At 40.5% G+C, this 15,049-nt stretch overlaps 2 protein-coding genes across 2 annotated transcripts; both read left to right on the top strand.

Moving 5' to 3' along the window:
• The first annotated feature begins 936 nt into the window (after nt 1–936).
• On the top strand, nt 937–4,001 carry LOC308092934 (cold-inducible RNA-binding protein-like). Its single transcript, XM_080439090.1, has 7 exons — nt 937–1,074; nt 2,344–2,450; nt 2,544–2,650; nt 2,782–2,917; nt 3,024–3,192; nt 3,289–3,339; nt 3,699–4,001. The coding sequence occupies exons 2-6, from the start codon at nt 2,351–2,353 to the stop codon at nt 3,290–3,292; spliced, it is 516 nt and encodes a 171-aa protein (XP_080295216.1). The 5' UTR covers nt 937–1,074; nt 2,344–2,350; the 3' UTR covers nt 3,293–3,339; nt 3,699–4,001.
• A 3,949-nt stretch (nt 4,002–7,950) lies between these two features.
• LOC308092935 (cold-inducible RNA-binding protein B-like) lies at nt 7,951–12,455 on the top strand. Its single transcript, XM_080439091.1, has 7 exons — nt 7,951–8,083; nt 9,742–9,848; nt 9,950–10,056; nt 10,962–11,064; nt 11,179–11,356; nt 11,460–11,512; nt 12,138–12,455. Exons 2-6 carry the CDS (start codon nt 9,749–9,751, stop codon nt 11,461–11,463), a joined length of 492 nt encoding a protein of 163 aa, XP_080295217.1. The 5' UTR covers nt 7,951–8,083; nt 9,742–9,748; the 3' UTR covers nt 11,464–11,512; nt 12,138–12,455.
• The last annotated feature ends 2,594 nt before the right edge of the window (nt 12,456–15,049 follow it).

Below are 15,049 nucleotides of genomic sequence, written 5' to 3'. Positions count from 1 at the left end.
CGCAGTGGAATAAATAAAATAATATATTTTCTTCCCAAAAAGTGTATTATAGAGAGAAGTTGGGGTCCCGAGAAGCTTCCCACCCTGAAGAACAGACTTTCAACAACACAAAACTGCCTTCGTTTTGGTGAGTAGCGAAATAATTTGGTTTGTTTTAATGGAATTTTCGTTGTCTATGAGAATAGCAGGGCGCCTGGCAGAGCGGTAGAGAGAGAGAGAACCTGGACCAGGCCTAGCTGTAGTATACAACCCTCGTAGACGTATTTATGATTCTGACGTCTTCAATCTACGAGAGTTGTAGGGTTCACGCCCCATGGAGACCTGGACCTTCTGCAATATGCCCCGTAGACACTCCAAACATGTACAAATGTGAAAATAAAGGTGCTTAACCCCAAGCCCCAAATGTTAACTGGCTCTACGGGGTAGTAGTTTAATGTAATAATCCATATCTTTCAATGAAGAAGTGTTTTAATGCCGTCTGTGGCCGAACGCCATTTTTTTCACCCTCGTTTACTTCCTGTTTACATTTAGTGTAATTCCGGGTTCCACCAGATGCGCCCCGTCACTACCCGTCACTACCGCCCATTGGGAACTTCCGACAGAATCGGCCACAGACGGCATTAAAACACTTCTTGATTGAAAGATATGGATTATTACATTAAACTACTACCCCGTAGAGCCAGTTAACATTTGGGGCTTGGGGTTAAGCACCTTTATTTTCACATTTGTACATGTTTGGGGGGCATAGTGCAGAAAGTCCAGGTCTCCATGGGGCGTGAACCCTACAACTCTCGTAGATTGAAGACGTCAGAATCATAAATACGTCTACGAGAGTTGTATACTACAGCTAGACCAGGCCTAACTCCTCCCATTCACACACACACATCAGTCCGCAGTGAAATCACGCCGCGCTGGCCCCGCCCACACTGAGACGTATTTAAATAGGTCTCATTGTGTAGCAGAGACACTCATCCACGCTGTTCTGAATCCTCCTCAGTGTCTCTCCTCTCTCTGACCGAGCAACTTCAGCAGCACGACGCTATCATCGCAGTCTGCGCGACAAACAAACTAAAGGTAATTATTTCTTGCTTTGTTGCCCAAGTCGCTAATTATAAGCGATTTTGGACTTGGTTTTTCTGTAAAGTTGCGTGTAAATATTGGTAGTTTAACCCATTGATACCTGGAACGCATCTGTGTCACTTTAGATGTCTTTGGCTATTCAAAAATAGCAGATATACAAGCTCATAGCGCGGCACCGAGTGCCGCGCTATGAGCTTGTAGATCTGCTATTTTTGAAAAATCGAGGAAAAAAAAAACTTTTTTTTTTTTTTAGGATTTAGAAGATATTTCTAGAATCTTCTCAGGTCTTAATGGGTTGCTTTTGTTTGGTGCTTGTGTCTAAAGTGTAGTTTCTTATCTGGGCTTGTTTCAATTGGGGTCCTTTGTACTCAATCAATCGTAAGTTCATTCATTCATGGAACTAAAGTGTAGTTGCTCATTTGAGCTTTTTATTATAGAATTTAAGTTTCTTATTTGGGCTTGTTTCTAAAGTGTGGTTTTAGTTTGTTCAGAAGGCTCCATCACGGTGGAATGTAACTCTAACGCACCATGTGGTTCAGAGGCTAGCCGCTAGTGTTTGTAGCCTGCGACACGCTGCCTGAGAGAGAGAGAGGGGGGGGGGGGGGAGTGAGACGTCGAGTGTTTGTTACCAAGTTGCTTATTTCTAACTTTGTGTTTTCAGATACTTACGATTATAGTTTAAAATTAGTAGTGCATCGTCTGAACGTCATCTTTAATGAGATTCAAAACGGGAGTTCTCTAATTATAATCAGCTGTGTTTGGAGGAACGTACAGCTATGGGAATCACACAGGTGGATGTAATCAAGAATAATTTATATTCATACAGGTCTGTCTATGGCAGTACGTTTTCCTTCACAGGAAGTAATAAGATTGGCCTTTTTTTTTTAGGGACTTCATATATATAAGAAATGCATGTGTCCCCCCCCCCCCTCAATTATCTTGGCATCTATCTTTAGGTATGTCCAGGGATATGCTCTAAAAGGGGTTCACTGTCTTAAAACCAGCGTTTCTCAAACATTTTCATGTCTAGGACCCCTCAAAGTAATATGCATTTTCCCGCAGAACCCCAGTCTATTTTGTGACTCCTGTACCAGGATTTGTGTTGGTTCAAAAGATCATCTTTTGAAACTGGCAGATCTACAAGCTCACATGCGTTTTGTGAGCTTGTAGATCTGCTATGTTCCCACATCCAATGCCTATAGGTTTAAAGTGCTCATAGTTGCTGCTTCAGAAATGTGACCATTCATTTGTGTTTCTCTTTAGACCAAACATGTCGGACGAGGGTAAGCTGTTCATCGGCGGGTTGAGCTTCGACACCACCGAGGACTCCTTGGCGGAAGCCTTTTCCAAATATGGAAACATTGCCAAAGGTAAACGACTTGCAATCCATATGAGCAACTACACATTCACTCACTTTTTAATTTATCTTCAATGTATTAATTTGGATTTATTTGTGTCTACAGTTGATGTCATCAGAGACAAAGAGACAGGCAGGTCTCGTGGATTCGGCTTTGTGAAGTACGACAGCACAGATGATGCCAAGGAGGCGATGGAAGCCATGAATGGACAGGTGAGTTGATGAAACATTGTCATAGATGTCATTTTCGAAGGCAACACGGTACTGCATCGAATACAGCACTACTGGCTAACTGTAACAATCTATTGATAATTAACTTTTATAATGTATTTATATCATTTCAGAGTCTGGATGGCAGGACGATCCGTGTCGATGATGCTGGAAATGGCCGTTCCGGTGGTGGTGGAGGTGGCGGAAGAGGCGGCGGCGGATATGGTGGCGGAAGAGGCGGCGGCGGCGGCGGATATGGTGGCGGAAGAGGTAGAGATGGCTTTATTTTACCCCAAACCCCTAAAGTAGGCATTGCCCATCTCTGGCACATTTATTCTTGATGGCATTTTAAATGTATTCTCTGGTATTTGTGCAGGTGGTGGAGGATACGGAGGTGGAGGTGACCGCAGCTATGGCGACAGGAGCGGTGGAGGTGGTGGTTATGGCGGTGGAGACAGGAGCTACGGCGGCAGCGGTGGTGGCGGCGGCGGCTACAGGAGCGGTGGCGGCAGCGGTGGCTACAGTGGTGGCAGCAGGGATAATTAGTAAGTGGAAGCCTTAGATTTAGGCATAATTAGTGAATTGAGCACCTGTTAGACACCGCTCTCATCCTGCTGGTTTTAACGATCGTGTCTTTTCAGTTAAGGGTCATTCTTCGGGAGGACCCCACAGCGCCGGATATGACTGCTAATGTAAGTATATGTAGTGACTCTGTTTAGTGTTAATGCTGCTCGGGTCCCCACTTACTTCAAACATCTCCATGGATCAATTCTTGAACCAGGTTTTTGAAACCACCCCTGACATCCCTATGTTTGGCTGTTTTTTAATAGTATGTAAATGTTCCCTCTTGTGAACATGTAGCACAATTGGCTTAAATGGTGTGGGTCTGACAACATTTGTAGTCAATCCTAATAATAAAAAAATTGGTCATCCTCACTAACTTAAATTACAGTCTTTTGCAAAAGGATGATATTTATTTTTTTTCGTTTATTTTGGGATGAGTCGGATGCTGAACTTAAGTGTCTTAACCTGTGTTTCCTCTTGTCCTCAGCTGTGAACGACTAAAAACCTCCCTCAATTCAAGATCATTCCTGGAATCTGGAGAAAAGGTGGAATTCTGGCTGTTTAGAAGATGCGCTCCTCAGGAAAAATATCTTTGTTACTCTTGTCCTGATTTTGTTTTTGAAAACTTATGTTGCCGTTGTTCAAGCATCTTTAAAAGTATCACTGTGTAGCTACTAGAGGTCTTCACAGGTCCAGTTTGATGGATCTGTAACCAAAGCGTTAAGACTTATGTTTCTTATTTTTGTACCTACTTTGCAGTTTGTAAATAAAAATCCACATTTTCTTTAAATGAGAGTGTAATCCTTCAGCTTACTCTTTGCTACTGAGTGATCCAATCATTTAGTGCCATCTTGTGGTGATATTTGTGTTTGCACTTAGCAGTGCTTTGGATCGTGCAGGAAGAAAATTACTTCAATATTACTGCCATGGACAGAAGTTGAGCCTAACAATGGTGTATTTTTCTCTTCACTGACATATTTAACATCATCCATCAGGGGACAACAGTCTAGTTCAAAATGTTACTGAACATTTTCAATGTGGTTATTGCATGCAAAAGCACAAATACAGGACCACAATGGAAACGAGCCCCTAGGGTTATCCCTTTAGCATCATTGTAAAATCGTACCACTGTACCTCAATCATGGCCTGAGCCTCACAAATGGGCCTAATCTATCCCAAGTTTCCTAGGGCATGGTGGGCATCACTGTCGATCTGATCAAATAGACAGGAAGTCATGCCCTAGGAAACTTGTAGATAAGCAAGCCAATAGCATTTGTTAAATAAAACCAAAGCTAGCCTGCTGCCAGTACTATATAGTAGAATAGGCAGGTCATGCATTCACACTCACAGTGAACTCCATGCAGAAAATAGGGATTCAAGGTCTTACTTTACAGAGCTCAAATCAATTGCTATGCTGAATATTGTATAGACTGTAAATATATAACACATGGATCTCATAAACCTTGGCCTGTTAAATGTCTGCAGAGTGAACCTACACTTAACAGGATATTCAAATGAACTCAGTGGTTCATTAGAATACACTACAATTACAGTGTTTCAGTCTCACCTGAAATGGATTAAAACCATAATAATACTTGGCACCCACACAGAGATTGTGTTTTATTATGCATCCATAAAGTAGCATATTTGTGATAGTATGCTTTGTTAATGTGGCTGTTCAAATTCAGGTCGGAGTCCATGACTATACCAAGATTCTTGGCTTGTTTGTGGTTTAACAATGATTGAAGCTGAGTGCTGACTAAAGCAAACATTTACAGCAGTTTGTCTAAACATAGGTCACTCAAGACTGCATTTGAATCACTGCTCCATACCAGCCTTACACCCACTCAGAGGATGTAGTTTTGTGATTTACATTAAAGGTAGGGTAAGTGATTTACTTTGGTTAAAATAAGTGTTAAATAGCTCTATATTCTGATAGTACTCATCGCTATAGAGTGTTTGTTCAGTAACAGGAGTCTCCCATGTCTCTCCAGCTCTTTATCAAACAGAAAATGCATTTTCAGTGCCCTCTCTGATTGGCTTAAACTTTGTCACCTACCTGCAATTGTACTATATTCTGTTTACTAAAGAGCTGGAGAGACCCCTGTGACCGAACAAACGCTCTGTAGCAATGATTACTATCAGAATATAGTACTTTAACCTTAAAAATACCACAATATATCACTTACCCTACCTTTTAACCACTAAAGACCTATACTTTGACATATGACAAATGATATGAAAGTAGAAGATCTACAAGCTTAAAATGTGCAATGAAGCGTTGTGAGCTTGTAGATCGTCTATTTTAGGGCCAACAGGGTTAATTGTGGATAAGGATCTCTGTCAGTCACTCATTGTGGGGGCTGTTCACCTCAGTCTAACTGATTAAAGACAAATTCGTAAGGAAAGGATTAGAGAAAACTCATTGAATTGAATAGAGATCACCCCATCCAGGTGTTATTTACTGTGTAGTTTACCTCACAATATTGTGCTTTCATAAAGCATCTGTAATATTTTAAATACCATCCTCTGCTCATCATATAAAAATGCCATGCTGTATGATGTCATGATCATTTATATATTTGTTATGTCACGCAAATGAACTCAAATCACATTATAGATGTGTGGCAGACGTTTATTTGAATTAAACATCATTCCATCATGTACAGTTTACCTTACAGAGCTCTACTTTAAGAAGAAATCAGTCCAAAATAAATCAATTGTTTTGCTGAATTATTTTGTATACAGGATGTTAAATATATACATAAATGAACATAGATCTCATAAACCTTGGCCAGTTAAATGTACACTTAACAGGCTATTCTAATCAACTCTCCGGCAGAGTAGTTCTGGAGAAGTGGACTGAGGGGCCCTGTCTTGTCCTAAGAGGACTCACCGTGGGTAGCTACTGGGACGTTAGTCGGGGGCTTATCAACCCCGGCTGGGTCACCTGGGCGAGGGGTGTATGTTGCGAGACCCAAAACACCGTCGACCCCAGGCTACAACAATGATGATACGTCCCAGGTACATCCACGTGATGCTTTTTTATTTATAGTTATTCTATTTATAGTGGCTCATAGGAATAGACTACGTGACAACCAGGAACAGTCTGGTGACCACTGGAGAGACGGTTGACAGCCAGAATGTAGACGGCACCCGGGAGCATTATGGGTTGGCGCCCCCAGCCTGTGTCTTCCGTGAGGAAGAAGCCCACAAACCCACGGCGGCGAGGCCTTTAAGGAGGGCCTTTCAGGCAAGCCGCAAGTGGAGCCTGCAGTACCACCACCAGGCCCAAGACACCATCACGCCAGAGTGAAATGTTTGGAGCGGGGGAGTCTGGTGCAACGCTCAGGTCCTGGACCTGGTGAGACGAAGGAGGGGCCCGGACAGGAGGCCATCCACAGAGCCTAGTCCCTCCATGTGCCAGAGCCTCTCCATACCATACCATACCAGACCATACCACCATACCATACCATACCATACCATACCATACCATACCATACCATACCATACCATACCATACCATACCATACCATACCATACCAGACATAACATACCATACCATACCATACCATACCATACCATACCATACCATACCATACCATACCATACCAGACCAGACCAGACCAGACCAGACCACACCGGGTCATCCCTGACTGTCAGTGGTGGAAACAGTATTCCAATTTTTTACTTAAGTAAAAGTATCAATACTACAATATACTACAACTCTTAAGTAAAAGTCTGGAATTCGAAATTGACTTGAATAAAAGTACAAACGTATTGGTATCAAAATGTACTTAAAGTACCAAAAGTAGAAAGTACTCATTATGCAGAATGTCCCATTCCAAAAATAGCAGATGTACAAGCTCACAATGCGTCGTAACACCGTTTTTGTTACATAGAAACATAATTTGGGTTGTATAGCTTTGTATACATGCTTAATTTATAGTTTTAATGTGCAAATTAACCGTTTTTCAATGGTTTTCAATGGCTTATGTTTGCGCTAAAGTATACTCTTATTCTGAAGTGATCGTCCACCGGAAGTTTCATTGCTGTAAATTATTGCTGCCTCACGGAACAAAGCTCAGGGGAGCTCGTGGACCCAGAGTGTAGAAGAGAGAGTAACGTCTCGCCGTAAAGTTCCAATCATTGGAACTATCTAATCGGGATAGACAGAGTACTTCCGCATTCCATTCTTACAATGGGAGTCAACGCGCTCTGGAATGGACCCTCCTAAAGTCACAGCACAATAGGGGTCAGTGTTGCCAGATTCTGCGAGAGAAATAAGCAGATCAGGTCTAGGAAAACAAGCCCAAAAGAAGTGACTAGGCCACATGATCACTTTATCGGCTATTTTGAAAATAGCCGATCTCCAAGCTCACAACGCGTCGCATCGCGACGCGTTGTGAGCTTGTAGATCTGCTATTTTCAAAATAAAATAAAATAATATGTGGAATATTTTTGAAACATTCAAACAACACAAATTCTCCCAGTGGGCACAAAACATTTTCATGCAAACATTTGAGAAACACTGGGTTAAACAAAATATGTGAAAAATGTGGAAGCAAGCCTAAATACCTACACGTTAGAAACCAGCCCCCCCCCCCCCCAAAAAAAAAACCCGCAACCCGCAACTAACCAATATTTACAGGCAACTTCACAGAAAAAAGAAGCCCCACCCAAAGTCGCTTATAAAAAGCCGACATGGCAACGCTGGTTAGTGGGAGGACAATGTGAAAGTCAAGCCACGCCCTCAGCCACGTTTTTCCTCATTCCTCGCGCTCTCCTCTCTCTCACTCGACCGGCGTCCATCAGCAGCAAGACGTCCCGTTATCACCACCGCTGTCTAAGCGAAAAAACACACTAAAAAAGGTGATTATTTCTGCTTTCTCAAACCTATATACACTGTTGTTGCTCAAGTCACTTATTTATGGCTTGTTTTCTGTAAAGTAGCTTATTAATATTAGGTAGTGAATGGTTGCTTTTGTTTGGTGCTCGTGTGTCTGGAAGCGTGGTTTCTTATCTAGGCCTGTGTCCAACTAAAGCTAAACATTTCTTTTTTTAATATACTTAGGCTATTCAAAAATAGCTGATCTACAAGCTCATAGCGCGGTGTGCCGAGTGCCGCTGCTATGAGTTTGTAGATCTGCTATTTTTTGAGGGAAAAAATCCTGGCACAAAGGGAGGGAGGGCCCAAAAAAAAAAAAATCCATTTTGAGGGTACATTTGTAAAAGTTAAAAGAACCCACTGGTCTAAAGTGTCTTTTCTTATGTTAAGCTGCTTATTTGAGCTGCTTTTCTAGTTGATTCAGAAGGTTCCATCACGGTGGAATCAATGTAACTGTTACTCTGCGCCATGTGGATCAAAGGGCTAACCGGCGGCTACTATGTAGCCGCTAGTGTTTGTAGCCTGCAGCAGCACGCTGCCTGAGAGAGAGGGCGACGTCGAATGAGCATCACGTTTAGCTACCATGTTGCTCATTTCTAACCTATAATGTTATCAGATACATATATTTTACTGATTTAAGGTTGAAATGAGTTATACACCGTCTGGATGTCATCTTTAATGAGATTCTAAACGGAGTTAGTTCTGTAATTAAATCGGCTGTGTTTGGAGGAACGTGCTGGGTGGGGGACTTACATGATGGCGAGGGCCACTATATTTCCACACTCACTCCAGAGGGCCTCATTGCATTATACTGTCGGGCCCAGTCAGTCTGTGTCATATGAAGTAGCAAAAATAGCCGATGTAGATCTGCTATTTTTGAATTGGAATCCTGATTTTTTTTTTTTTGGTCGCCACTTTTGAATTGGAATTCTAAAAGTCCACTTATCTCATTTCAAATGCATTTAGTTATACTCATGTTAACTTTATGAATTTAAATACAAATGCATCGGTCGTAAAAAAAAGACAATAGCATTTAATACTAATTAAGCAACGAATATAGACTGAATTAAAGCGGCTCGTGTTTGCAAACGTAACGGCTGAAATCAATAATATATCGTTGGCCCCGGCCGCCCATGTATGGGGGAATCACACAGGTGGATGTAATCGAGAGTAATTTATATTTATACAGGTCCATCTGTGTCGTCACGCAGCACGTTTTCCTTCACAGGAAGTAATAAGATTGGCCTTTTTTAGGGACTTTTCATATGAAAATGCACAAGGATTTTTTTCCCTCCAATTATCTTGGCAATCTATCATTAGGTATGTCCATATTATGACCAAATGGTTCTCAAACATTTTCATGTCTAGGAGAACCTCCCTCAAATTAATGTGCATTTGTCCACAACCCCCCCCCATCCAAAAGTATTTTGTGACCACTGTACCAGGATTTCTCAGTTCAAAAGATTTATTTTGAAAATAACAGATCTACAAGCTGAGCTTGTTACAGTATGCCATGTAAAATGCAACCTGCTTATTTAATAAACTTTTTTAAATAATGCTACAGTTATACCACTACAAGTACATTTTGCATTATGAAAGTGGTTGATTCAGATATGTGACCGTTCTTTTTGTTTCTCTTTAGATCAATCATGTCGGACGAGGGTAAGCTGTTCATCGGCGGGTTAAGCTTCGACACCACCGAGGACTCCTTGGCGGAGGCTTTCTCCAAATATGGAAACATTGCCAAAGGTAAAAACGACTTGCAATCCATATGAGCCAACCACACGTTCACTCACGACTTAATTCATCTTCAATGTATTCATTAATTGTATTGATTTTTGTGTCCACAGTTGATGTCATCAGAGACAAAGAGACAGGCAGGCCCCGTGGATTCGGCTTTGTGAAGTACGACAGCCCGGATGATGCCAAGGAGGCGATGGCAGCGATGAATGGACAGGTGAGTTGGTGAAATATAGGCTCTACGCACTTCTCCTATGGGAGACCGAGCATTCTGTGCAGCCGCCCCCCGGCTGTGGAACTCACTCCCAGACCATCTCAGAGCTCCTCAAACTGTGAACACTTTTAAGAGAGCACTAAAAACCTACCATTTTAACAAAGCATTTGGTTAGCTTTTTAAGCCGGTTTTAATAACCCTGTCTCTCCTTTTTAAACTTGTTTTAAACATGTTTTAATCCTGTTTTAGTCTTTTTGATTTTTTGATTCTTTTGCAAATGGTTTTCGTTATCTGTTTTATTATGTACTGTAGCACTTTGAGGTTTGTTTCAAATGTAAAGTGCAATACAAATAAAATTTATTATTATTATTATTATTCTCCACAGGTGTTACCAATGATGCTAATTAAGGCTCTGTTCCATTCTGGTCAAACAGACTCAGGGTTATTATCGCGCATGTTGGTTCACTGGAAACACTCTGCTACACCACTGGTTCTTAAAGTGTGGTCCAGGTAACCCTCATGGTCCCTTGAGGGGGTTCCAAATGGCCCCTTACGGGTGCGTAACTCTGAGAGTGTACAAATGGAACCAAATGGGCCTGTAAGGGTCCATTTGGTTCCATTTGTACACTCAGAGTTATTGGGGCCCTTGAAATTAAAAGGTTTGAGAACCACTGTGCTACACTAAATGGAACAGAGCCTTCATTAAAATCATTGGTAACACCTGTGAAGGTGAAAGTAAGGAAGAGGCCCAATTTCTCTCCCAATATGGCTGCCCTGCATAGAGCCTATTGTCACAGATGGCTAGCCGGCAGCCATTTTGTAAGGTACCTGGTGGCACAAAACGGTACTGCACCGAATGCAACATGACTGACAATGACTAACTGAAAATAATGTCTTTATCATTTCAGAGTCTGGATGGCAGAACGATCCGTGTCGATGAAGCCGGTGGCGGAGGAGGTGGAAGGGGAGGAGGAAGGGGAGGTGGAGGATATGGTGGCGGTGGCGGAAGAGGTAGGTTTTTTAAATACCCCCAAACTTTTTAATTAGGCTTTTCCCCCCCATCTCTGGCACATTTATATTCTTGATGGATGGCATGTTAAATTGTATTCTCTTGTGTTTGTGCAGGTGGTGGAGGATACGGAGGAGACAGGAGCTACGGGGACAGGAGCAGTGGAGGTGGCGGTTATGGCGGCGGCGGTGACAGGAGCTACGGCAGCGGCGGCGGCGGCGGCGGATACAGGAGCGGTGGCGGCGGTGGTCGTGGGGGCGGTGGCTACGGCGGCGGTGGCAACAGGGATAATTAGTAAGTTGGAAGCCTTAAATTTAGGAACAATTAAGTGAATTGAGCACCTGTGTTATAGACACCGCTCTCATCCCACTGGTTTTTAACGATTGTGTCTTTTCAGTTAAGAGGATCGTTCTTCGGGAGGATCCCACAGCGCCGGATATGACTGCTAATGTAAGTATTTGTAGTGCGTGTCTCTGTTTAACCCATTAAGACCCGAGGCGATTCTTAAAAATCTTAATTCTTCTAAATCCTAACATTTTTTTTTTGAAAAAAATCTGGAAAATATTTTTTCAAGATTTTTCAAAAATAGCAGATATACAAGCTCATAGGGCGGCACTCGGTGCCGCCCTATGAGCTTGTATATCTGCTATTTTTGAATAGCCAAAGAAATCTAAAGTGACACAGATGCGTTGCAGGTTTAAGTAGTGTTAATGCTGCTCAGGTCCCCACTTACTCCAAACATCAACATGGATCAATTCTTGAACCAGGTTGTTGAAACATCCCTATTTTGGGCCTTAAAATATATATAGTAGCAGATCTACAAGTCCACAGCATGTCAAAATATTCCATCATGTTGTGAACATGTAGAACGGATAACATTTGGCTTAAATGGTGTGGAGCTGACACAATTTGTAGTCTCAATCCAAATAATGCTAGCGCCATACTATTAAAAAAAACTTAAATACCAGCCTTATGTAAAAGGATCTTTTTGTCGTTTATTTTGGGATGAGTAGGATGCTGAACGTGTCCCTGAACTTCAGTGTCTTAACCCGTGTTCCCTCTTGTTTGTCCTCAGCTGTGAACGACTACAAATCTCCCCGAATTGAAGATCATTCCCTGGAATCCCTTGGCTGGCTGTTTAAAAAAGAAGATACGCTCCTCAGGAAAAAATATCCTAGTGTTACTGTTGCCCTGATTTATTTTTTTTGTTTCTTTTTTGGGAAAAAACTTATGTTGCAGTTTCCTCAAGCATCTTTAAATGTATCACTGTTCTAGAGAGGTCTTCACGGGTCCCAATAGGAAGGACACGTGACCAAAGCGTTAAGACTTGTGTTTCTTACATTCCGTACCTACTTTACAGTTTGTAAATAAAAAAGCCACGTTTTCTTTAAAATCTTGTGTGATCCAATCCTTCTTGTTAGCCCATTGCTAATGAGTGATCCAATCATTTTAGTTCTTGTGGTGATATTTTTTGTTTGCAGTGCTTTGGATCGTGCAGGAGAGAACTGCATCGATATTACGGCCATGGACAGAGTGTGGAGCCTAACAATGGTGTATTTTTCTCTTTACTGTGACATATTTAAAATCATCCATCAGGGTACAACAGTATAGTTCAGTGGTTCTCAACCAGTGGTCCCTGAGGGGGTTCCAGGTGGTCCCCAGTCAAATGAATAGGTAAGGACCAAATATGTGTCTAACTCTTGAGTGTACAAATGGAACCAAATGGACCAACGGTCCATTTGATTCCATTTGTACACTCACAGAGTTAAATGAACACTAATAGTGTAGATTAGGACACCCCAGAAATCAAAATGGTTGAGTCCCAGGCATATCTTTTAAAATGGGTGTCGGTGGGCTAATGTGTCAATTTGGGGGTCCTTGACACGAAAAAGGTTGAAAACCACTGGTCTAGTTCAAAATGTTAATGAATATTATTCAATGTGGTCATAACATGCAAAAGCAGAAATACAGGACCTCAAAAGAAACAAGCCCTTAGGGCTTTTTGTGTTCTCCCTTTAGCATAACTAAAATCGTACCACTGTACTTCAATCAAAACATATCATAGCCTGAGCCTCAAATGGGCCTAATAGCTATAAAACAATGCATTTGTTAAATAAAATCTAGCCTTCTGCTAATACTATGTAGTAGATTAGGCAGGTCATGCATTCACAGTGAACTCCCTGCAGAAAATAAGCATTCAAGATAACAATCTTACTTTACAGAAGTCTACTTTCATTAGAAATCAGTCCAAAATCAATGTTTTGCTGAATTGTGTATACAGGATGTAAAATGGATGCATAAATGGTTCAGTGCCCACACAGGACACAACCACAGGGTGGAGCCATTGGTTAACAAATGACAAGACACTATCATCTCCCCTCCTGTCATAAGAGATCAAAACATTGAATGGAGTATTATAAATGAACATGGATCTCATAAACCTTGTCCTAATAAATGTGTGCAGAGTGAACCTACACTAGACAGGCTATTCTAATGTAGTCGTTGGTAAATACACCACAATTACCTGGCAGTCATGCAAAATACATTAATTTTACCATGGAGTATTGGAGTTCTATCGCTGGTGTTTCACATGAAATGGATTAAAACAATAATTATAATACTTGGCACCCACACAGATAGTATTTTATTAATTATGCATCCATGAAGTAGCATATTTGTGATGGTATGCTTTGTAATTGTGTTAATGTGGCTGTTAAAATTCCATGACTACACCAAGACTCTTGGCTTGGTTGTGGTTTTTAACATTAATGATTGACTAAAGCAAACATACAGCATTACAGCAGTTTGTCTAAACATAGGTCTCTCTAGACTGCAGTTGAATCACTGCTCCATACCAGCCTTACACCCACTCACAGGATGTAGTTTTGTGATTTACATTAACCACTAAAGACCTATACTTTATCATATGACAATTAGGGAAAATGGCAGATCTACAACTACAAGCTTAAAATGTGCAATGAAGCGTTGTGAGCTTGTAGATCGGCTATTTTCACTATTTTAGACAAATCTTATATGAAAATGTGTAAAAAGTCTTTGAATATTTGCTCTAAATAGAGCCAACAGGGTTAATTGTGGTTAAGGATCTCTGTCAGTCACTCATTGTGGGGGCTGTTCACCTCAGTCCAGCTGATTAAAGACAAATTCATACTGAAAGGATTAGAGAAAACTCATTGAATTTAACCCATTAAGACCTGAGGCGATACTTTAAAAATGTTATGTAAATCCTAACAGATTTTTGGAAAAAAAATAATCAAAAAAGTGTTTTTTCAAGATTTTTCAAAAATAGCAGATCTACAAGCTCATAGCGCGGCACAGAGCCGCGCTATGAGCTTGTAGATCTGCTATTTTTGAATAGCCAAATAAATCTAAAGTGACACAGATCGTTCCAGGTCTTAATGGGTAATAGAGATCATACCATCCAGGTGTTATTTACTGTGTAGTTTACCTCACAATCTTGTGCTTTCATAAAGCATCTGTAATATTTTAAATACCATCCTCTGCTCATCATATAAAAATGCCATGCTGTATGATGTCATAATAATTTATATATTTGTTATGTCACGCAAATGAACTCAAATCACATAGATATAGATGTGTGGCAGATGTTTATTTGAATTAAACATCATTCCATCATGTACAGTTTACCTTACAGAGCTCTACTTTAAGAAGAAATGTCAATAGTTTTGCTGAATTATTTTGTGTACAGGATGTAAAATATATACATATATATATATATATATACATATTATATACATATTATATACATATACATATACATATACATATATATACATATATATATACATATATATATATATATATATACATATATATATATATATATATATATATATATATATATATATATATATATATATATACATATATATATATATATATATATATATATATATATATATATATATATATATATATATATATACACATACATATACATGGTTCATT

The sequence above is a fragment of the Gymnoscopelus braueri genome (assembly GCF_963280865.1).
Source record: "Gymnoscopelus braueri genome assembly, chromosome: 10".
Lineage (NCBI taxonomy): Eukaryota > Metazoa > Chordata > Actinopteri > Myctophiformes > Myctophidae > Gymnoscopelus > Gymnoscopelus braueri.
This window is presented reverse-complemented; position numbering and strand designations above follow the sequence as displayed.

What these genes read in the sequence shown, in the direction of transcription:
- LOC308092934 (XM_080439090.1), top strand. Translation starts at nt 2,351, where the DNA reads ATGTCGGACGAGGGTAAGCTGTTCATCGGCGGGTTGAGCTTCGACACC. An exon ending in TGGAAGCCATGAATGGACAG is followed by an intron (nt 2,651 to 2,781) that starts GTGAGTTGATGA and finishes ATATCATTTCAG; the next exon opens with AGTCTGGATGGCAGGACGAT. An exon ending in CGGATATGGTGGCGGAAGAG is followed by an intron (nt 2,918 to 3,023) that starts GTAGAGATGGCT and finishes GTATTTGTGCAG; the next exon opens with GTGGTGGAGGATACGGAGGT.
- LOC308092935 (XM_080439091.1), top strand. Translation starts at nt 9,749, where the DNA reads ATGTCGGACGAGGGTAAGCTGTTCATCGGCGGGTTAAGCTTCGACACC. An exon ending in TGGCAGCGATGAATGGACAG is followed by an intron (nt 10,057 to 10,961) that starts GTGAGTTGGTGA and finishes TTATCATTTCAG; the next exon opens with AGTCTGGATGGCAGAACGAT. An exon ending in TGGTGGCGGTGGCGGAAGAG is followed by an intron (nt 11,065 to 11,178) that starts GTAGGTTTTTTA and finishes GTGTTTGTGCAG; the next exon opens with GTGGTGGAGGATACGGAGGA.